Source organism: Amblyomma maculatum, chromosome 10 (genome assembly GCF_055883805.1).
Source record: "Amblyomma maculatum isolate TAMU_Amacu chromosome 10, ASM5588380v1, whole genome shotgun sequence".
Lineage (NCBI taxonomy): Eukaryota > Metazoa > Arthropoda > Arachnida > Ixodida > Ixodidae > Amblyomma > Amblyomma maculatum.
In genome coordinates this window covers 43,578,131-43,602,398 of record NC_139353.1, presented here as the reverse complement: position 1 = coordinate 43,602,398, position 24,268 = coordinate 43,578,131, and the positions used below count along the sequence as shown (strand labels likewise).

At 49.1% G+C, this 24,268-nt stretch overlaps 1 protein-coding gene across 1 annotated transcript; it reads right to left on the bottom strand.

Moving 5' to 3' along the window:
* Nucleotides 1–434: 434 nt before the first annotated feature.
* Nucleotides 435–24,064, bottom strand: LOC146176292 (lysosome-associated membrane glycoprotein 5). The gene is made up of 9 exons (XM_084581282.1): nt 24,007–24,064; nt 21,831–21,922; nt 21,401–21,476; nt 20,082–20,147; nt 15,316–15,509; nt 8,773–8,892; nt 8,186–8,285; nt 4,477–4,662; nt 435–2,485 (listed from the first exon to the last, which is right to left on the bottom strand). Exons 1-9 carry the CDS (start codon nt 24,062–24,064, stop codon nt 2,310–2,312), a joined length of 1,068 nt encoding a protein of 355 aa, XP_084437408.1. The 3' UTR covers nt 435–2,309.
* Between the last annotated feature and the right edge of the window lie 204 nt (nt 24,065–24,268).

Genomic DNA, 24,268 nt, shown 5'->3' with positions numbered 1-24,268 from the left:
ATGTAAATAAATTTCGCTTGGTAATTCATGGACACTATATATGCTAGCTTACGCACTAATTCAACGAAAAAATGCATAAAAAGCTTGCATGAAGTGATGCATGCTGGGTAATCTGCCATGATGTCGTTGGCAGCAGACGACGCAGCCCGGCACTGTCATACATGGTCGCGTAGTGCACGTAGACGATGCTGACGCCATCAGACAGGCCGACTGCGAGTTCTTCACGACTCAAAAAATATGTCTGCACCATCTGCACCGTCTGCACGAGGGCGAGAAAGCAAGGGATTCCTCTAGCGACGTCGACGCGAATGGCTCGCACGGGTCAATACAGGCGAGATCGACGCCAATCGGGCAAGTATCAAACTACTTGCCAGAACTAGATATCATGAATGTCGGCGATATGTCGACGGGTGGCCAGGTCCAGATGCATAGTGCAGTCAGTCGTTCTCGCGTAGCTTGAACAGGTCCGCGTCGTCGCACTGCTTAGGATTTCTCCATAGCGTGCCCGATTTTTCGGGCACAGCGTCGACGCGTACATTCCTCGGGAATCTGCCGACAATTGCCGCACGTAGGAGCAGCGCACGAAAAGCAGCATATTTGTTCGGTGGACCGTTGCAAACGAGGCACTTGCTCAATTCAGCCTGGCTGCGCTGCCTGCCGTCTGCTGCCAGCGACATCATCATGGCGGATTACCCAACATGCATCGCTTCATGCAAGCTCCACAGCCGTGGATGTTTTGACCGCGCCTATTCGCACAGAAAATGTAACCGAACTAAGAATAATGGTTGAACATAAGGCTTGGTATTCCTTGGCACTTGTGGTGCACGCATTGGAATGCTGTGCGAATCTGCTACATATATGACGCCGTTTTCCTCATAGCCGCACGTCGGTTCCTTGTTGTCTACCGTACTGCATATGGATTTTAAAATTCATGCGGACACCCTGCATAATCTTCTGTATGCTCCGGAACAACGTCAAAACGGTAGGAACATTTATTTCAGGACATGTATACTGCGCCTCGTGCGCCTCTTGGGGCATCGCGCCGTACCCACTTCGTTTTGCGAGGTCGCACGTAGCTTCACCCTCCACCTGGCTCATGCAGAGCCTTGCATGCATTGATGCATACGTGATGAATTTAATCGAGACTTCAAAACTCTTGTAGTTCGTTGTTCGAAAGCATCTTGTGCGTAGAGCACAATTAACGCACATTGCAGAATGCACTTCGTCTTCGACCGTTTTTGTGCATGGTTGGGAGAAATGCACTGACAATAGTGAGAAGGAGTACGTATCAAAATCGTTTCTGTTATGTGTGTAGCGTTGAGGCCATTCTATTTTACAGAAATAATCTAGTGTTACGTGTATCACACGCAGACTGCTGGGCTAGCATAACTGTCATCAGTGCGGCAGCAGTAACCCTTTTGCTTTCTTTAAGTGCGATCCTAGCTCACTTGTTCACGACTGCAAGCATGCCGCCATCCTTCACTAACTGTGGCAGCCGCTGCTTCCACCGTGTGTGTATCTCGCAAGTGTTCAACGCGTGGTACTTTATGTGTTTTTATCTTCGCTTGCGTTCAAAAGTGCCTACACGAAATCTGTATGGCAGTTCGTCCACTTCGCTCCTGCAGCTGATCACGAACAGTGATTTCCCGCACACCCCTTTGTTTTTCTGAAGGCATTCCTTTAATTCGTAATGACGTCATTTTGCTCTGACCAGATATGGATGCTCAACGCCCTCCCCCGCGTAATTTACGGCCGCCCCTAATTTAAATTTCTGGAGAGAAAACCCTGCGCCTCACACTTCCTGTTCGTGCGTGTTCATACATAAACGAAGGCGGCGCTCTTTGCTGGGTGGCCTGCCGTCACAGGCGCATTGTGTCGGTTATATTAAGATACGCAGTTTCTCAATAGTGCTCAACTCTGCCATTAAAATGTGGCAATCTCTTGAGAGCGGTTCCCGGACACACGCAGACATGTATGAGTCTGTTAGCTCTGCTATCGCATATTGGCGGCAGTATATTAAACTTTAGAGTAGAGTAGCACTGAGCAGTTCGCTCATCACGGCACGTCGCAGAATACAAAAAAAAAAAAAAAATGCAACTCGGATTGCCATTTTCTTTAAGTACGCTACCTACAACGAGTCCCGTTGCTCGTGTGTCTTATAGCACAGCCTAAGATTATTACCTGCACGTTTTTCGACACTCAACATTGACATAAATTCCGCCTTCAGGCGCGTTTTGCAGTACCCAGCAATGGCCACCGTGGTGACATGACCGTCGTCCTTCTGTACATGCAGCGTGATGACGCGGCACTCAGTTCATGGTGTTGTAGTCGACGCGCCGCACGAAGACTGACCGGTAGAGCGCGTATCCGACGACCACGGCCACAGCAGCCACGGCCAGTGTAGAGCCGACAGCGATAGGCACCGTCTCGTCCTGTGGGAAGGGGTCCTGGACACCCGCCATGCGCACCTGGCTGCACCGATGCGCTGCACAGAGAAAGAAAGGAATCAAAACGTCAGGCGGCGGCCAGGTATGCACTGCCAATCATTAGCCAGGGCGAATCTGCCGCAGAGAAATTCGAAATCACACCCACTGGTCTCCAACTACAGCCTTTCTAATATGGGAAGGTATAGAGCTCACATATATTGTCCCCTCGCATTATCTATTCTTTTTGGGTTTGTTTTCTTTCTTTGTTTAAACATATGCAAAAAATAAGGCGACACACTCTAAGGCTATGCTCATTCCGCGTTCGTGCATGGCCTGTGCTACTCGCCTAATCACTAATCCCGTCGTTTGTGCCTTTATTATCTCACTCGGGCTCATTACAATGCAGTCGTAAGCTACCGCGTTATGCAGACGATCACCCTACGAAAGCCTGAAGCGCAAGCCGTACAAAAGTGTCTGCGTTGCATAGGGTGTCTGTCGCGATGCAGAGGTCCTGCAGGGGGATAGATTGCCATCACCATTCCATTTCGAAGGCATTGCCACGGCCGCTTAGTGGAGGCACACTTGCTAGTGCGTTTCCATTGAGTGGCCATATTATTGGTTGGCAGTCCCTGCCATGTCATGTGACCGCGTGACGTCACACAACCAACCGACCAATCAGTACCGGGCCATGTCAACTATCATCTGCCAGAGGCTGCAAAGCGTGGAAGCAAAATATAACGCTTGATATGACGTCACATTAAGATGAGACATGGTAATCATGAATCTGTATGTAATGGCAAGTGGTATATAAATGTGTCATGTGAGTTTAGTCGTGAGTTAGTCATTTAACATGAGTTAGTCAGGTCGGAAATCAAATGTGCATGAGTTGTGTATGTCATTCAAAGTCATAACCTTGACTAGTGTCTAATCAACACTCTCATAAGTTCTTAGACATGAATTTCGAAAGTGCTTAGTCACGGACCTTAAAAGTGGTGAGTCATACTAGTCAGAATGCCATGGAACCCAAAGTGCTGATTCATGACACACTACAGGGCTCAGTTATGAGACTCAAAAGTACTTAGTCATGACACTCATGAGTGCTGAGTGTGGAGCAAAAGCTTTGGCTGTGGGCGACCGAGCGTTGCTTCGAACACAACCAGATTTTAATTGAGGGCATCAAAGTTCACCGGCCTTCTATGCAGAACCCATTTGCATGCCCAGCGCACATGCTTTCCTATTCCTCCAACGCGGAAAGTTTTTTCGCTCACAACACCGACACCGGATTTTCTTGAGATCCGTTTCAGTTTTTCGGTGCATTTTCATATATTGGCCACGTGTGCATTTGTCATTTGCTTTGGTTCTGGTTTATGCAACCAAGAACGTGCATGTGCGATAAGCAGTTTTTCACCCCGTCCTGTTATCTGCGTCAAACGTAAACTATACGCTCGATATACTTCCGCAACATACATGAGCGTTAATTGCAATCCTCTTCCATATTTCTCTTTTTGTCCCTCACTGGTGTTCTTATTGTCAAAACACTCATACGATCAAAAGAGCCGAGCAGAAATCTCGCTTTGTGCCTCGATGGTTGCCATAGCAACTGTGACGCCAGCAGATGGTGTCGGTTGCCAAAACGGCGAGCGGGACGATGCACGACAGACACCTCGTGACGGAGAACCTTCCCATTGTCGCCTCTGGTGCGTCACTTGCTCGTGCAGCACCACTAACGGACCTTCACGTGGAGCTAGATTTCGCCTCTTTTGTATGCAAATTATGGCATAATCTTGTTAGAAACTAGTTTGCGACAGGGATCCGAAACGACGACATACGTACTTCCAATTTTATGCCGCGCAATAAAGACTGCCAAATGTGCTAGTCTTTCAGCGTTAACCATCAATCAAAACTATGACAAACAGTACTTTTGCACGTCTTAAGAGGAGTTAAAGACCTGCCTTTTTAACGGTTCTAGACACTACCACAGTCTCACTATTATGTTGTATAGGTAAGGGTGCGAAAGTTTCTTACTGTGCGAAAGCCATATATTACTCACCAGGTCCGTAGGTGCCCTGAAAGTCATACGCCTGGATACGCAAGTCCTTGAATTGCACTGCCACCTTGCGTCCTCCTCGCGAGTCTGTGAGTGTCACCAGCTTTGGCGTCGGGCAGAAGTACGACTCTCCCATGGGAGTCTCGAACAAGGTCATGTTGTCCGAGCTTCGGGCCGTTCGCTTGCCAGCTGTAAGGGAGCGAGTCGACCGTACATTGTTATGTAACGTACGTCAGTGCCAGAGCTGTGCACAGGGTGATCCGAATAGATTTCTTAGAAACCGAGTTAATGCATTCGCGACAAATTGCGAATGTGTTGTTCACCCCTTCTATCTTCCAGTTTTTCATTACGTCATTCCTGTCAGCGAGTGCACAGTTACAAACCGGAATACCCTCCTGGCCCCTGCCTTCCTTCCGTCTCTCCCATCGTGGTGGCCCAATGGTTAGGGCGCCCGACTTCTGCGCCCAAGAATGCAGGATCGAATACCGCCCGCTGCAGCCGCTTTTCGATGGAAACGAAAAGCAAGGCGTCTGTGTGCTGTGCGATGTCAGTGCACGTTAAAGAACCCCAGGTGGTCGAAATTTCCGGAGTCCTCCACTACGGCGTCTCTCCTGGCCTCAGTCGCTTTTGGACGGTAAACCCCACCAAACCAACCAACCAACCATTCTTTCTTTCTTTCTCTTTTCTTACAGCCGATTTGTGCCCGGAAATTCACATTTTAGAGGACATACTGTTTCCGTGCACAGAACTGAGACAGCAAAGAATGTATTGCGCTCATTCCAATGGGAAGTTTTGAGTTGACGGATGATTTAAAACCTGTTTTATTGCTTGTTATTCATGATGCGGCTTAACCTGAGATTAGGTTGAAATGACGCCGAATGATAGATTTTGAACTAGAGATCTTACATGTATCGTTGTATCTTCCTCTACTCACGCTAACGACGTTTGCTCCAAGCTTTTCTGAGCGCGCTCGCGCAAGGGAAAGAGATGCAATTTGCGAAGGTGCACGCAGTATGCACGTCGCATACATTCTCAGTTATCACGCGACACTAGCGCTAAAAGCCCTTAGTGGTACCACACGGAAAGAAACTGTGTGTGTACGGAAAGTCTTTGTTGCCTCATCGTTGTCGTCAGCAAAAAAGTCATGCTTTTGCGGAGGCTCTGATTGGTCGAGACGGGATGATGTCATGGAGGTCTCGATCTAACACAGAGCACCACTACAGTATGCGCGAATGCGTGCCTTATATGGGCATAAGCCAATCAATGAGGAATTACTAATTAGAGTAGTCAATTACCAATTAAGTTTTAATGGGTAATTAAAGGCTAATTTGTCAATTATTACTAGTAAAAAATAATGACTAATAGTTATTAATTACTCATTCATGCCAGTTGCGTAATTAATTAATTGTTAATTAATGCCGCGTACCCGGTAATATCAACCACGCAACAGTAAACGTAGAACAACTGCGAAGATACAAGGAGCGCGATCTCGTCGCTGCCAAGCGGAATTCACTGAATAAATGCACTCGCAGAATGTGAAAGAGTAGTCGCTCGCTTTATTCGTAGCAGCATTCATCGCTACATGCGCAACGATCGCGTAGCAGAATGTATACCATTCAGGCTTTCGCCTTTCAACACTTTAGTCGCCAAAGAGTCCTTGAATTTTCGTTAGGACTGAAGGAAGAAGGAAAAGAAAATGCACGGGCCTGCTACTGGCTCTGTAGCTGAGCCACCTCTGCTGCCTCGTGCAGACAGAAGAGAAAATAGAGAAGAAAGAAAAAGAAGAGGGAGAGAAAGACGCGCTTCGCAGCAGCCGTCGTCCACCATCGAAACGGTAGCGGGTGCAGTGACGGCCTACAACAGATAAAAATATGCATGGCGACAGGCTAGCCCGCGCCGCAAGCGGCAGGGACCTACCAGTTCCTGCCCCGTAGGGCCAGAAGCAGCCACCCTCCACCCATACGGAAAGAAACTGGCAATGGCAGTAATACCACCTAGTTCAGCCTGTTTGGTGAAACAAGTAAACTGGCGTTTATGTTCTGGGAGCGGTGCCTTTAACAGGCTTTACAGTATTATAAACAAACATTACAGTATTATAAACAAACATACTGCGCAGTTCTTGAATATGAGTTCAGAGCCTTTTATTTATTGCCGCGGATATCCAGTTCATTATGTTCGTTTCTGTTCTCGAGACAGTTGGTGCGCACGTGCGTTGCCTGAAAAGTTCCCGAATCACGTTCAAATAGAGAATGATAGTGGCAAACTACAATCCAGCGTTTATACGAAACCTACCCTCTCAAAGCGCTAACTTTAACTTCAACCTTAACTTTAAACCAGTTCACCCAGCCTCACATAGGGGATCAGTTGCTGCAACCGCATTAAATAGAAGTCGACGCATTTACAGTTCTCCCGAAGACAGAGCAAATGGCGTTGACGTGCGCGGTGCGGCAAGAACTTTCACGCGACAACTATCCGACACCTTTCGTGGCTTCGGTCGAAAAACAGCTGTTTCGACCAGCGTGTGAAATCGCCGTGTGTTCTTCTCCCTTAATACTTTCCACTGTTCTCTCTACCCCCGTAATCAGCGAGGCGTTGGCACACATCCTGCGCACCTTCAATGTTCACATTGCCACGTTCCGATCAGAAAAGTGCGACATGTTTTGGTCAACATAAAGGACGTTCTTCCGAAAGAAAAATATCCTTTTACAACATTGCCTGCTCCGACTGCGACTGTATCTACGCTGGCGCAACTGGTATCTTTGAAAGGCGCCTAAAGGGTCATAAAAATGACGTCAAAAATAAAAAAAAAAAAAAGTGGACTGCAGCGCTATCGCCGAGCACTCCGTAGTGACACAGCACGTTATCGGCTGGGGCAAGACAAAGTTGCTTGCAACTGAAAAGTAGAATTCCCTCTCCCTCGCCTGGAACCTTTGATGATAAAAGCGACCGGTTACACATTGCCAGAACTGTGGAAACCCCCTGCGCCCTCTTTTCAAGCATACATCAGCCCGTACCTCCGCTTCTTGTTTTCACTGTGAGCAAGGCGAGCCGGAACGTCTGTTGTGTTTCTTTCCTTTTGTGTTTTTTTGGAAGGCGTCTGCAATGTTGCATTTCGTGATCCACCCCGACCGGACGAGTTTTAGTCCAACTCTCGCTTTCATATAGCCCGATCGGCAGTCACAATCTTTCTTATCCCGACGTCCATCAAGCAGGCGTCGCTATCGCCGCTGCATGCAGCGCCGAGTTCGTTTCTTTACAAGTCATGAGTAGGCCTAACAGACAATTGTGCCAGTTCTACGCCAGCATCCGTGCTTGCCACCGTTATGAGACATCGTGCATTCTGAGGAAAAACTAATGCGGAAAGGTGAGCATTGGTTCTTGTCCTTTGGATTATTTCTGCCAAACCCTTTTAGAATTGCTTTTTCCTCGATAAAAATAGTTCCTGCTGCGCAGCCTTGACCCAATGACACAACGGCGATGAACGGTGGGAATTCGCGAATTTGCCATAGCTGTGATTGCAAAATGTTGAGTGAAAAGCCGCCTTTAGGTGGTGCTTCCATACGACTGAAGATGTATAAAGAACCTCGAAGCCTTTGCACAAGCAATTACTTTAGGTGAGAAGGGAAGCAGGATAGGAAACAGAACGAGTGTCTCAGCGAAGGCCGTCTACTGTAGGAAGGGGAGAGAGGAGTGATAAGGTTGTCCATCTTACCGTTTGTGGCTCCAGGGAAAAAGGGAGAGTTCGTATTGAACTGGATCTCCATTCCGCTCACTTTCCACGACCCACGGCCTTTATCGTTCACAGGCGGAATCTGAGAAGAAAGAATTCGCAGCTTCTTATCTCGGCATCCAATTTAATGAGCACTAAACACGAATAATGCTAATACATACGGTAAAATGAGTATTTTCGAAAAAATTCTCTTTATGCTATGGCCAGTAGCGTCTCAGCTCTGTCTCATCCCTTCGCCGATTGAGAGTGGGCAAAGGTTTAAGTTGATGATTTCTCTCACTTGGAAAGCTCGTCCTGTTTTCCTATTTTCCGTGGACCTCGTATGGGACGCTAGTCTTTCTTTTACAGTAACAATCGCGCTACGTCTGCATTGGAGCCGTTTGGCATTTAGATATTGGCCGAACTCCAGAAAAATTTCCAACGTCCCTCCTGCATATTAATTTGAGGCCTGGAAGTATTTTACCTTTATGCGACACTTCTGCTCTAGGGACAGTTAAGCGCATGCATTTCAGTCTTTATATTGTCTTCCACAAGACTGCCGCAAGCGCGTTTGGCACAGGCGCACTTACCCTGGTGAACATGAGTATGAAGCGGAACACAGGCCAAGTGAGTTCCAGGACGGGCTCCTGGTCCTCCGTGGCACAGATGCCCTTGGCCTTGGCACTCTCGGGCATTTTCAAGGTCACCGTCTGCGTCAGAGCACGGTGTGGAAAAGTGTAGCAAAATTCTGTGAATGCTGCCAGCTGTCTTCACCATCAATTTTAAACTCTCATCCCTCGGCGCAGGCTAAGTTTGGGCTATAAAGAGCAGACATCGACATTCCTATCTGCAAGTCGGACAGAAATGTCCCTGCGCTCATACCGGATGTTTCAAGGAAGACCGCCACCAGTGTTTAAAAATACGCTTTTGGAGACACGATGCTGGCTTCTGCGGTACGATTATAGTAGTGCTGGGGGCATTGAAAAATGTGAATAATTTTAATTAGTAAGCTACATGTTTAACCAATTTTTGATAATTACCTTCTGCAAAAAAGAGATTTGTAGCTGCGGTCATCAGTAATAGCCATGTCAGTTCTTAGAACTTCGTAAACGCAATCACCCTCGGTGCTGTGACTGAACGAATCTTTGCCATATTGCCGCGTGCCTCTCTGAAAAGAGGAAAAAGAAGAACAGAGGACAAAGAGGACGAAACTGAGTGTAGCGCGTGGAACTGTTCCGATCAGTGATCGCTGCCTTGTACTCGTTACATCTTCTGGTGGAGCAGCCGGGTACGATTTCCCTTTTTGCTGAGTGCAACCCCTCAAGGGCAACCGAGAGCCACCACGGATTTGACACCGGTCCATCGCAGTTGCAGCCGCCGCCTTCGAGGTCAGTCGCCAGAGTTCGGGCCTCTTTCCTGCACGCCTGTGGCCAACATGCATAGGTCCAACCCGAACATTGCTTCTAACGGAGAGTCTACACCCCAGTTCGTCGTCCTCCAGTCTCGAACGCCACCGTCCTTCCATGGCGAGCTTTATGAGGACGCTGAAGACTGGCTGGACCAATTCGAACGGGTCGCCAATTACAACGGCTGGGATGAGCAAAGGAAGCCCTATAATGTCTACTTTGCTCTCGAAGATTCAGCACGGACGTGGTTCGTGAACCACGAAACGACACTATCAACATGGGACCTCTTTCGTCGCCAGCTGTTGGCGACTTACACCGCCAACGACCGAAGAGAGCGTGCGGAGTCGGCGCTGAAATCTCGTATCCAAGCCCCAAACGAGAGCATTGGAATGTTCTACGAGGACATGATCCGCCTTTTTAGGCGTTCTGATCCAAATATGTCAGAGGAGACGGAAGTGCGCCACCTAATGCGCGGGGTGAAGCAAGAACTATTTGCTGGGCTTGTGCGCAATCCACCTGGCACGGAATCAGAGTTTCTAGCGGAGGCCACCACGATAGAACAAACACTTCGACACAGGGCTCAGCACTATAACCGTAATGTGTCCGCCATGTCACCGGTCGTCTACGGTTCCGGCATCAACGGTTCTGATGATGCCTTAAGGGAGCTGATTCGATCTGTGGTCAGGGAAGAGCTGAGACATATTCAGCTACAGGGTCTAACATCGTCGTCGAGGCTTCCATCACTCGCGGAGGTCGTTCGTGAAGAAGTGAGGCAAGCCGTCGTCCCGGAACCGTCTGTGCCTGGTGTGCAGCCACCGCCACCGAGTGTGCCAACGTACGCGGCCGTGCTTCAGCAGCATAACCTCTGTGATCCTCCAAGAGGGAACCCCACTGTGCCGCATCCAACCCAGCACCACAGTGGGTACGGCTCTCCCAGAGCCAGAGTGAACCCTCCTACTCTTGATCCAAGCCCACGCCATCCTCCTCTTCTAGCCGAAGCACGATTCCGAAGGACTGACGTATGGCGTACCCCTGACAATCAGCCCATTTGTTACCACTGTGGTGAGGCCGGTCACATGTTAAGGTTCTGTCCGTACCGCCGCGCCGGACTTCGTGGCTTTCATCCGCGTGCACGATGTCCTCGGAGTGGTGAACGACCACCCGAAATCCAGGAGTACCTGTCGACGCATACGAATCCTCCGGACGTCCCACAGTACGGGTCCCGCGTCATTACCTCTTCCCGTTATCGTTCTCCAAGTCCACGGCCCTCTACATCCCGCACTAGCCGCTCGACGAGCCCCCGCTCCCCGAGGCTTCGGGAAAACTAGGAACAGCGACCTGCGGAGGTGAGGCCGCTGACGAGCGAAGTACTGAACATCCTCCATCAAGTTTAGTACAAGATAACGGCTATCAGACGGCGACATGTAACGATGAACCTGAGTGCGCAGTTTCGGACATACCAGTTTCTATCGACGATTGTCTCATTACAGCTTTAGTTGATACGGGGGCGGACTATTCAGTTATGAGCAGTGGGTTAGCCAGGAAATTGAAGGAAATTTTAACCGAGTGGACTGGGCCTCAGATCCGCACTGCAGGGGGACACCTTATTACCCCGCCTGGAATATGCGTTGCGAGAGTTGCAATTGACGGATTTGTTTATGTTTGCGACTTCGTTGTACTTACCCACTGTTCGCGAGACGTCATACTCGGCTTGGACTTCTTACAGGCTAATGGTGCGATAATTAATTTACAAGAATCACGAGTGACATTTTCGCCGAGCCAAGCCATTGCGAGATCTAGCGTCGACGGTTCATCAACGTCCGCCTTACGTATTACAGCTGCTGACGTTACGGTCCCGCCACGGTGCAGCATTATGGTCTTGGTAGAAAGTGACTCACCATGCGACCGAGACGTACTGGCAGAGACTAACGTGGGCTTGCTTTTTGAGAAAGGGATCTGCGCTGCAAGAGGACTTGTTCGCTTACGGGATGGTTGTGCGAAGCTCTGGATTACGAATTTCGGGACCGAGTTTCAGCACATTGCGAAAGGAACGGCCATCGCGTATGTTGCCGACTTTATTGAGCCAGGGAACATCTGTACTCTGGCGCCGCCGTCACCAGACAGATGTAATGCACCCGACATTCTATCAACTGTGGACATTAATGCCAATCTGTCGGTGGTTGAGCGGCGGCGACTCCTGGACCTCCTTCAGGAATTTGCTGGATGCTTTGCAACGTCTTCGAAAGTTGGGCGTACCCCAGTAGCCAAACACAGCATTATGGTTGACACGGAGACCAAGCCGATTTCCCAACACCCATACCGAGTGTCGTCAACGGAACGAGAGGCTATTCGAAGACAGGTGCAGGAAATGCTTATCGATGACGTGGTACAGCCGTCTACCAGCCCCTGGGCTTCGCCTGTAGTGTTGGTGAAGAAAAAAGACAACACCTTGCGTTTTTGCGTCGATTATCGTAAGTTAAATCAGGTAACGAAACGGGACGTATACCCGCTCCCACGTATCGACGACGCATTGGACCGGTTACGCAATGCCAAATATTTCTCGTCGCTAGACCTCAAGAATGGCTACTGGCAGATAGAAGTGGACAAAAGGGACAGAGAGAAAAGAGCGTTCGTCACCCCCGACGGCCTTTATGAATTTAAAGTGCTTCCTTTCGGACTCTGTTCTGCACCAGCAACCTTCCAGCGAATGATGGACACCGTTCTCTCTGGACTGGAGTGGCAAACGTGCTTAGTGTATCTTGACGATGTCGTCATTTTCGCGGCTAGTTTTGAGGAGCACCTTGACCGACTGCGAATGGTACTACAGGCACTGCGTTCAGCCCAACTGACGATAAAACCACAGAAATGCCATTTCGGATTCCAGGAGCTCCGCTTTCTTGGCCATGTTATTAGTTCTGAGGGCGTGAAACCAGATCCCGACAAGACTGCTGCTGTGAAAAAGTTTCCGCGCCCAACCGACAAAAAGTCTGTTAGAAGGTTTTTGGGGCTTTGTGCCTATTACAGGCGTTTCGTAGAGAATTTTTCAGTGATTGCCGAGCCTCTTACGCGTCTTACCCGAGACAATGTTCCTTTTGCGTGGCAAGAAGATCAAGAGGATGCTTTCAACGAGTTGCGCCGGCGACTGCAGGCCGCCCCGATACTTGCCCATTTTGACGAAAACGCCGCTACGGATATCCATACCGATGCCAGTAATTTTGGACTCGGTGCCGTTCTGATTCAGTGGCAAAATGGCACTGAAAAAGTTATCGCTTACGCAAGTCGCTCTCTTTCAAAAGCAGAGACAAACTACTCAACCACGGAAAAGGAATGTCTCGCGGTAGTTTGGGCCATAACTAAGTTCCGACCCTATATTTACGGCCGACCTTTTAGGGCTGTGAGCGACCACCATTCGTTATGCTGGCTAGCCAACCTCAAAGACCCCTCTGGACGGCTTGCAAGGTGGAGTCTCCGTCTCCAAGAATACGACATTACGGTTGTATACAAGAGCGGCCGTAAGCACAGCGACGCCGATTGCTTGTCTCGTGCACCAGTTGATGCTGCCCCTCGCGACAGAGAAGACGATGACTTCCCGTTTCTTGCTGTCGTCACGACCACCGACATGGCCCAGCGTCAACGGGCTGACCCCGGTTTACGCCCGCTTATTGAGCATCTCGAAGGCCTTGATGTAGCTGTCCCACGAGCTTTCGCACGGGGTTTATCCTCCTACAGCATTCGCAATGGCGTCCTATATAAGAGAAACTTTCAGCACAACAAGGAAACCTTTCTTCTCGTTGTGCCGTCCGACCTCAGGCCAGAAATCTTGCACGCATGCCACGATGAGCCTTCGGCTGGACATTTAGGAGTCACGCGAAGATTAGCACGCATTCGACAAAAATACTATTGGCCTAAGTTGCTGCCTTCAGTCCAGCACTACGTGAGAACATGCCGAGATTGCCAGCGGCGAAAGACACCTCCGCTGAAGCCTGCAGGACTCCTTCAGCCGATAACTCCGCCAACAGCCCCTTTCCAGCAAGTGGGTATGGATCTTCTGGGCCCTCTCCCAACGTCCGCATCAGGGCACAGATGGATAGTAGTGGCGACGGACTACTTAACGCGATACGCCGAGACACAGGCACTTTCCCGTGCAACTGCTGCAGAAGTAGCCCAGTTTTTTCTTAAGACCATCGTACTGCGCCACGGTGACCCATCGGTTATTATCACTGACCGCGGTACAGCCTTTACGGCTGAACTAATGCAGGCTCTCTTCAGTCTTACCCGCACAAGTCATCGTAGGACTACTGCTTACCATCCGCAAACAAACGGACTGACTGAACGCCTCAATAGAACGCTTGCAGACATGATTTCCATGTACGTCGACGTTGAGCATCGCACGTGGGATGAAGTCCTTCCGTATGCAACTTTTGCATACAATACGGCTGAACAGGAGACGACGCGTCTTGCACCATTCCAGCTAGTCTACGGTCGTCCCGTCACCACAATGTTGGACGCTATGCTACCCATAAGTCATGGCGACGATGTCACCAACGCCTATGCAGACGTCGACATATTTCTACAGCGGGCCGAAGAAGCGCGCCAGCTCGCACGATGCCGTATTCAACAACAACAACATCGCGATGCTAGTCGGTACAACCTCCGACACCGAGACGTTCACTACCAACCTGGCGATCTTGTATGGGTGTGGACACCAGTGCGCCGTCGAGGACTCTCCGAGAAACTACTTCGCCGTTAATTTGGGTCATACGAGGTCATTCGGCGTCTTAGTAACGTGACTTACGAAGTTGTTGCTCGGAGCCAGCGACCTTCAAAACGGCGGCGCTCAAGTGCTGAAACTGTTCATGTAGTGCGGATGAAACCGTATTATGAGAGGCAGTGATCTTTTGCGCGTGTGCAGCTTTGTGTTCCCTGCTTCTCCTGTGTGCATAATCTGAGGATACTCCCAGCGTCGAGTCGCCGCTTTCGAAGAGGGGGGGTAATGCCGCGTGCCTCTCTGAAAAGAGGAAAAAGAAGAACAGAGGACAAAGAGGACGAAACTGAGTGTAGCGCGTGGAACTGTTCCGATCAGTGATCGCTGCCTTGTACTCGTTACAATATAGCGCCAAAAGACGCGCACTAGGGAAAGCCCAGGCTCTAAGCAGCGCCGTCAGTCTATGGCACAACTGCCACGTCACCTTCTCTGTCCCGCCTACGCTGTGGTGCGCGCCGCTGTTCGCTGTTCCAACTCAAGCGTGACAGAGCAGGCCATGTCACACTTGCGCCGTGGAGTGACGGCGCTGCTTAGAGCGCGGGGTTTTCCTAAAGCGCGCGTCTTTTGGCACCGTCCGAGATGACCAAAATTCGTTGAGCATGCAGCAGCGCCGAATGGGATCGTGTTTCCGAAATTCTGAACACGGATATTTTTATTGGCCGGCTACAAATATTTAATTGCAAACGGAGGCCTGACTGTAATGGTTAGAAAGATAATACCACAAATTAGTTACCAACCTACTAATTGACATTATTCACCCGGTTTCTGATGTCCGCCAACAATCGTAGTACTACGACCTTGAAGTCATGTTTAGTGCTAAGTCCGTTTCTCTACCGGATTCCGTGTCTACTGTAGCTGTATGATTATCGGCTTAGTACAGCCTACTTCAGGGAGTCCTTGAGAGGACCTCCTCGGTCTTGGGAGAGACGCAGTAGAAAGCTTAGTAGACGAGGAGGGTTTACCTGCAGCCCTCCCCTGCTGGCGTAGGTGATGGTGAAGAAGACCTGGAACTTGGCCAGGATGCAGACCGTGCCGTCGGTGGCGTTCCACACGCCGAACGAGAACTCCGGGATCGGGGCCCGCGGGGGAACGGGGGGTGTTCCGCTCGCGGGCGCCGGGACGCCGTTACCCGCGGCGGCAGCCGCTGCTGGGGGCGCTGTTGGCAACGAGAAGGAGTTGGTCAGTCTGTTACGCTAACTGTGTGAGAGAGTTTAATCGTGAGGCTTGTCGCACCACCTGGACAACTAAATATTACACCCATCTCTTGGTTAACGGAAAGGAAAGCTGGAAGAAGTTGACGTCGAAAGAGGTTATATAGTACTGTACCAGTCGCATTCACTCGATACCCATAAACCATAGAATATTTCTGCATTTTTTAGACTGGAAGCTAGTCCACCATTTATGCGGGTTTCTTAAAGATTCGCTTCTTTCTACTGCGGTAATGGCGGGAAGGTGAGGTTTCGTATTTTTCTTGGCTAGTGTTGGGCCAGAACCAGAAGCGTAGATATGGTGCCTTGGAATAAGTAGATGCGCCATGATGCTTTCCTCTGTGAGTAATTAAATCATTTCAGCAATGTATTTTTCACTTATTTAATAAATTCAACACTGTGGGATTCGGGCTTGCTGCGGCTGCCCTTTGCGCGGCCGCCGCCCGCTTCCCAGTTGTTCTCCCCGTTCCCTTTCTCCCGCCTGAGGCGGCGGAGAGGGGCTCGAGCGACTTGTCACTGTCGTTCGGGCCACAGCTCCGCCCTGGCGTCCCAGTGACTGTTCTCATTGGCGCCTTTTGGCGGGAACACGGCACCGCTTCGACAGCCGCGCTCGCGCGACTGTCCGAGCGGAGCCCAGAGAGAGACTCCTCCGAGACATCGTAAGGTGCGTACGCAACTGTTCTTGTCTGCCGGCCTTTGTCCGCGCAGACCAGTGTGTACTCGAGTTCGTCTGCTCCGGGTCGTACCTGAGAGCGCAACTCGAGCCTGTCGATCGTGATCCAACGATCCGAGACAGGCGTACCTTGCGGTGGTTGCCCACCCTCTCTCAAAGGGACCCTCTGGTCACTGCGAGAGAGCACAGCACGCCCTTGCGTGCTTGCGGCGCGCACTCCGTGTCACTTGTGCGTTTTGTATATTTTGTATGTGTGTGCGTGTGTGTGTGTGTGTGTGTGCCGCTGGAGGATGGCGTTTCAATAAACGTCTCCTTCGTGAACTTGGAGGTTGGTGTCCTTGCAGCGAAGTGCTCTCCTCCCGGTGGAGGTTGAATGCGCGCTGCGGTGTTTCAGTGTGCGCGTGGTAACGGCTGATCGGGGCTTCGGCTCGCGCGACGCTCGAACCCGCGGTGGTTGGTGGCTTGTGTCCACGTAGGAAACCACAACTGGCGCCCAACGTGAATTGTCCCTGGCTCCATGAGTCGTTGGACAGCACATCGGCCGAGCCGGTCGCCTTGACGATCAAGCTCATGCGCCATGCCTGCCGCCCTCTGCGCGGCACTCGGCAAAGGCACTGAAACACGAACATGGTTCTTCGGACCACCCTGCGGTGGGACCGTTGACCATATGCCTCCGCTGTTTGAGCTTTCGCCGTTGCGGAAGCAATGTGCGCGACGCCGCCGCTGCCGGCATCTCCGCACAACAGCACCCGTACCCCGCTTGCAGACATTTCTGTTCGGGGAACGGCGAGGCGTCGGCCGGGCTCCCTCTGGAAACCGGACCGACAGCGCGCTCAGTTGGCTGATGCGGCTCCTTGAACTTGCGAGCCGGCTGGCGCGCCATTCTCTCTTGGTACAGCATTTCGACTTTTCGGTGCAGTATCTACAGGGGAGAACGAACGTGGTAGCTGACGCGCTATCCCGTGCCCCACTCGCCCGCGGCGGCGTCTTTACGGACGGCGGGCGAAGGGGGCGAAACAGCGGACGAGCCGCAGAGCGGCACGGAGGGGACGCCCGCAGACGGGTTCCCCATTCCGCTATCCGGGTAAGCAGCGCTTCGCAAAGCAGGCGAGGGTGAAAGCTCTTTGTGAGCACATCTGAGACGCCGATGCCAGCGGAAGTTTTGCTGCGAACCTGCGGGGGGACGAAACCAGGCTCTCCTTTGGGATGACTGGGATCGTTTTCAGCCATGAAGAGCTACGACGGTCCAGCAGAATGACCCGTTTTGTCGCGATGTCAGCGACGGTCTCTGGGAGACGAAGCGCCGTTACGCTGCTTGTATTGCAGCGGGCGCAGCGCCGTTACGCTACTTGTATTGAGCGGGCGCAGGGGGGCACGAGCCAGCGTGTGTCGCGGCGTGCCCCGGGGATTCATATTTGCTGGGCCATGACGGGCTCGCGCTGAAATACATAGCCACGGATGATGAGTCCATGAACCATTTGAAGTGGCTATTCCCCAATGTCTGAGCGGCGCTCTGTTGCGTTTCTCTCACGACAAACCATTGGCTGGTCATCTGAATGGCTCCAAGGTTTCAAGAAACTGAGTCAATCGGTGACTACAGCCCGGCATGAAGCGCGACATTTTCCGCTGTTGCCGTCCCTGCCATGTCTGTCAAATGGAGAAGTCGAGGGGTGGCAAGCCACCGGGCATGACGAAACCAACTGACAGTGCGCGTCCGTGGCAGATGGCCACCTGCGATTTCATGGGGCATTTCCCCAGTAACAAGCAGGGGCTCATTGCTGGAGAATCCCCCTATGGGGAAAGCCAAGGAACCCTTTGGTCACTGCGAGAGAGATCACAGCACGCCCTTGCGTGCTTGCGGCGCGCACTCCGTGTCACTTCGTGCGCGCAGGGGAACCTAGCTCCTCGCGCGCTCCCTTGACACGGTGACTGCGTATGTGTGTGTATGTGCGTTTGTAAATATGTGTATATGTGTGCGTATGTGCGTTTGTAAATATGTGTATGTGTGTGCGTATGTGTGTGTGTGCCGCTGGAGGATGGCGTTTCAATAAACGTCTCCTTTGTGAACTCGGAGGTTTGTGTCCTTGCAGCGAAGTGCTCTCCTCCCGGTGGAGGTTGAGTGCGCGCTGCAGTGTTTCAGTGCGCGCGCGGTGACGGCTGATCGGGGCTTCGGCTCGCGCGACGCTCGAACCCGCGGTGGTTCGTGGCCTATGTCCACGTGGAAACCACAACACAAATGCACAAATGTTAGACTGGTAAGGAAACTTTCGAAGCATTTCTCCCAACTTTGCCCCGAGAAGAGTCGTATTGTTACGGCTGAATACACATTTCGTTCTCGGCAACAAACAAGCTTGATACGAAACCTCATCTTTCCGGAATTCCTGCGCTTCTTCATGGTGTAGGAAAGGCAGTGTCGCCATATTTCCCTAAACTCTGTGTAGTAGACAACAGCTTCTCGGTTGCGGAGTGATTCTGCATGCTGGTGCCTATACCGTCTCGCATGCTGTTCGGAGGCTACCTTGGCCAATCAGAATGAGACACGCAGCATTATTGTGTCCTTAGCACATTTCTTCTTCTTCTTCAGCCTTGATATATGGCGCATATCCACGAAGGGGGATTGGCCAGGGTTCAGTGTGACTGCCAAATTTCTTACACAAATTGAATTAGTCCATTAAAGTAATTGACAACTAAACAAAAATATAAGATTTAAGATCACAAAATTGCTGAAAGAAAAAAATACGAAGCAAAAATTTGGAAGTTTGTAAATTTGGAATACAATTAGCAAGGGAATCTGTCCATAGCTGTGACGTAGTTATGTAAGTACTGACAAATTTGAGGCAACGCAAGTCCTTTCGCACTCGCACCGAAGGAGAGTAGGAGCGGGACCGACAACGTAAATCCCAAGCGTGCAATTGGAGTTTCTAAATGCACTCTCCTCTGATGTGAAAACCTTCGGCAAGCGAGAAGGATGTGATCAATATTTTCAAGCACTTTCTTACACCATCGTCGACACGCGCACGACACACAATCGTCACCCTCTGGCCACCTTTGCCTTTCGTAGTGCTGCAAGCAGCATATAGCAAGAAGTATAGGTCTGGTAGTCTCTTCGGAAGTCAACGAATGAATGAACGAATATAATATAATATATATATATATATATATATATATATATATATATATATATATATATATATATATATATATATATATATATATATATATATATATATTGCTACGTGGTGACAAGCAAAGAGACGGCACAACATGGCGACAGGATGAACGATGATTTAATGTCTGGCCTAGCGAGAGGGCTTCTCTCGCGCCAACTGCCGATCTTCTTCATCGCAACAATATAGTTATGAGGCGATTTAGGCAGTTTGCACGGCAATATATTGTTGCGGACGAGAAAGGAGGAAGAAGCAGATAGTGGCACGGGCAGGAGCACTCGCGCTAGGCCCGCCAACATTTCATTAAACGTCATCTCACTCTCATCGAACATCATCTCTCCGTTCTCTTTCTCCGCTTTTCGGCTCGTAACAATATTTATGGTTGCTGCTACGAAGGCCAGCGTTCTACAGGGACAGCTCGAGCTTCGTCCGCTTTTTCATCAACCCTAATCAGTAGGCGAGTTTTTTTTTTTTCTTTTCGTATGGTCACAATGATTTACTTCCTGTGTAGCAACGACAAATATTTATCAAGAGGTATTTATTTTAAGCGAGCAGTCACTTTTCTTCCCCTACTTTTTCCAAATTTGTTATTTTTTAAAAAAAAAAAAGATGGGAAGCCCTCGAAGATGGCCATCGTAGAGTAGCGTATGCGAACTCAAATATTCAAAACACCAACTCACCATTAGCGGGCGGTTCCACTTTTTGAGAGTCCGAAGGCGGAGCCTTCACACTTTCTGGCGCGGGTTCTGTTGCTGCAAGAAAAAGCATTTCTTTGTTTTGCGCGCGTACGTCTTTCTTCTGAAGAAGTCGGCCTGCAAAAAGAAGTCGGCCGACAAAGTGCGGTCAGCCTGTTCCTATAGATTGCCGCTTTCTGCTGACAAAGAAACAACTGTTACAGAAAGCGGAGTCTTCGTAACCTACTGTAGCAGTGCTCTCTATATATCGGGGGAGCGGTGGAAAAAGGTACAGGAGCCGCATGCTGTGAGCACTCAGGGCTCCGGAGTTGCGCTCGGTGATGAAAGAATTAAAAAAAAAAAAAAAAACCTTTGGTTCGGGTCCTATGTCCCAACAGCGCGCAAAGGTGAAAATTGAAATACAGGCTTAAGCAAACACAATTATTGTTCTTTTTTTTTTGTGAACTGGAAAAAGGGGGGGGGGGGGGGGGGCTGCTAAAATAAATGTTCTGTCTTTAAATAACATTTTATCGGCAACGAATATGCGCCCTGCGCTTGTCGAAAATGCTTGTTCACATAGACAGCATAGCCAGAAAGAGCCCCAGACTCATTACGAAATAAAAATGCATGCACTTGGTAGTAGTGTTCATTCGATGAGCAGTTACAGCCACGCGCCTATCACTAACATTTTAGTCCTAAATAGTAGAGAAAATTTCCAGGGGCGATCATTTGTATTGGTACGAATGAAATGCGAAAGTATATACACCTTTTGGGCCCCGCTCATATCCGAGTCTTTCATCATATCCGAATTCTTTCTATATGAGTGAATACATACACACGCAATCTGCATACATCTTCAACCTACTGGCTTCAACTTGCTGCGAGCAGCTTTCGTTTTTTATGACACCTCAGATACTTTCGTGTTAAAAAATCAACGCCATGGGCGTGGCCACGCTTGATCTGTAGCACGGTTTTGGCATGCTGCATAATTACATGCATTATGTGTATGTGTGAGTATGAATATGCGTATGTGTAAGGGGGGCGGCTAGTAGTTCGAAGAGGACATGCTTATGCGAGTCGTATGGACTTGCGTCATGTGCATTCTCATAGCGGGGATTTAAAATGGCAGATCATATATGGCGCTGGGGAATGCCGGTACGTCACAGTGCGTATGACGTCATCAGTGGTTTCTGTCTCCCGCAGGGTTGCTGTCATTTATGAGAGCTTAAGCAAGGGTCCACATCAAACGTCAGAAATATTTCAAAATAAGCTGATGTGCACTGCTAAGTCTGTCTAGTTTTGGTATATTTGATCCACAAGCTTACCGTTATCCTCTGCAGTGTCCTCGAGTTCAATGCCTTTGTATTCATCAGCTCGACTTTGGAGTCGTGGTTTGACTTCCTGCAAAAGATTGCGCTTTTTCAGGCGACAGACTCAGATTGCTGTCTATGTCAACTGCTGTAGAGAGGATTATTTAAGCTTTGTTAAATGAGCGTTGTTGAAACTCATTCGCACCTTTTAGCAAACAAGAAACGCTGGCTACAGCTTATTGATCGTGAATCAATTGGGTTTTAGCCGATTGACAATTGGACGACTAATGGCTTTGATATTCTTTATTGATTTCATGTGATCGCTGCCATACGCTATCACCGAAGTCAATGATGCCGGAATTTGGACACGTTATGCACACATTCTTTTGCACAGCACTTCTTTGGGATGCTTTTTTCAAACATGTTATTCGTTCTCGTTACTCACCCGTAAAGCGACATACTTGTGCTGGGGATCCGGCTGCCAGACAATTGTTTCCTCATAGTCGATGGCTTCGGCAAGACAGGCACAAAGAATCACTGCGAACAAGAAAAAAAAAAGCGATTTCTTGTATGCTGTTTTCTAGTTGTTTGCTTTCATTATTATCGTTTCAGCACGTTGCTCGTCACAAGCGATATATTAGAACCGGGAAAGAAGTTCAGGTTTCGTGAATTACAATTCTGTCATAAAGACAATGAAAGCGTTCGTCACGAAACGCTACTAATTTCTTTTTTTTTTCTTAAATTTATATTGAAACGCTTGCTAATGCCACATGTGCAGGAACGCCTAGGATTTTTTTTTTTCGAAGCGGTGAATTAGCACATTAAGTATGCTCATTATGTGGGACATTAAGTGCGAAAATAAACATTGTTTTAATAAAGTTTAATTACGGGCAGTTATAGGAGCATGTAAGAATGTGTATTTTACTTTCTTTTTCATTTCAGTTAGTCTAACGTGAAATTATTTACAGCTCAAGTATGAACTGTATTAAGTGAATAAAAGTGATTCCAATTCGGACAGATGCGCTCTGTTCAAAGCAAGAAACAACGACTATTAATACACTAAATATTGCATCAAACAGTAGGTTCTAGTTGTAAAAACTTGGAGAAAAAAAAAACGTTCTTTCAGCTTATTTGCGCGACCTCATTGCGGATCATGCCACTCTTGAGATGAATGTGACTCCGTAGAAAAGGATAACACGTGTTCTATGGCAACCAAACAGTCGTCACCTACAAAGCTTCGTCCAAATTAGACGTTAATTTACGTGAACCTATATAAATAAGATGCGTAAAAAAAGCATCCTCATGCCGAAGCACGCAATACGACTTGCGTAAAAAGGCAAACTTCAAGGATTAGACGTGGGGCTGAAAACAGACTGTAAGCATCGATGATTTGGAGTATGCTTCCAGGTTACTCCTATCTAAATCGAATTGACTTGGGTCTTGAGCAGCAATGCTACTCTTATTTTGGAGCCAGTACGTCAGCGTGTCATGATAAGTCACATGTAACGACTGTCACACACATCGCCCTAGTTTCCGCCACTTTGCGTTCAATAAATCGTGCGGAAAGAACAAAAATCTCCATAAGGCGCGAAAGTAGTTCCATGGCGTCTATAACTTCGCATGCGGTCTATTGGCGGAATCATTAAATATTTCTGACGCAAAAATTTGTTAGGAAACATTTGTGGTTTATATCGAAAGAGTAAATGAACCATGTTCTCGCGTACAGCGAATTTAATGTCCAAATAGTATTTTTATCTCGAGAAATTGTTTGGCACGTGATGGAGAAAAAGTAATGTTATGCACATCAGCGTACTGCCTTGTTCCATAACGCGCGCACAACGCTGCGATGTCAGCGCACGTTAAAGATCCCCAGGTGGTCGAAATTATTCCGTAGCCCTCCACTACGGCTCCTCTTTCTCTCTTTACACTTTCACTCCCACCTTCCTCCCTTCCCTTACGACGCGGTTGAGGTGTCCACAGAAAACAAGTAAGACAGTTACCGCACCTTTCTCTTCCTATAAGTCAATCAATCAACACTGAATCCCTGCCAATTGGTGCAACACTTTTCAAACCGCACCCCTGTAAAGGGTGCTTCGCTGCCTCAACATACTTTGTGCGGAGAAGCTAACCTCAAGTAGCCGCGGGTCATTTCATTTAGTTTATCTTTCTTTGCGCACTCCTACAAATCGGTTTCTATTGAACGTGCACACAACTAAAACGCTTGTCAAGAATCTTGAAAACATACCGTGTTTTCACTTGGTAATGCATGCTTGTTTGTATATTTTCGGAAATTCAAGCGAACTGGTTCGTAAGCAGATTACTTGACCTGTCTCTAAGTGTTGCTTAGCGGCGTTGATTAGAAGAACATTCCTTTTTATCTTCCTTCTTTCTTAGCGTTTTATTATGCGTATCTTAATACGGTGAACATTGAATACTTTACGCGCGCACGTGATGTATCCTGACGGTACGAAACGCATGACCCACAACGCCTATTAGGACCTTATGGAAATTTTTAGTTGCGCTATTTTATGCACAGTCATGTTTTTCTACACGTCTTTGCAGTGTGTGAGTGCAACAGGGCTTCGCGCAGATGCATAGGGGGAGGCACACGGCGGGCTTACCTCCTACGAAGGCTGCTACCGCACCGCGCAGCCCAACGTCACGACACCGCTTCTTCATCGCGGTTGCATTAAGAACGCGACCGGACCGACGATACACGGGTGAAGATCTCTGTCGTAGCTCTCTCTTCTCATGCGAATTACTGTTATGCAGAGGACGCCATGTTGCATAGACGGTGCGGCCGGACGTGCCTCCGGTGACGAGGCTAACGGGCAGCGGCGCGACGAGGGTAAGTGATCATCGATCGCGGTGCGGGCCGAGCTG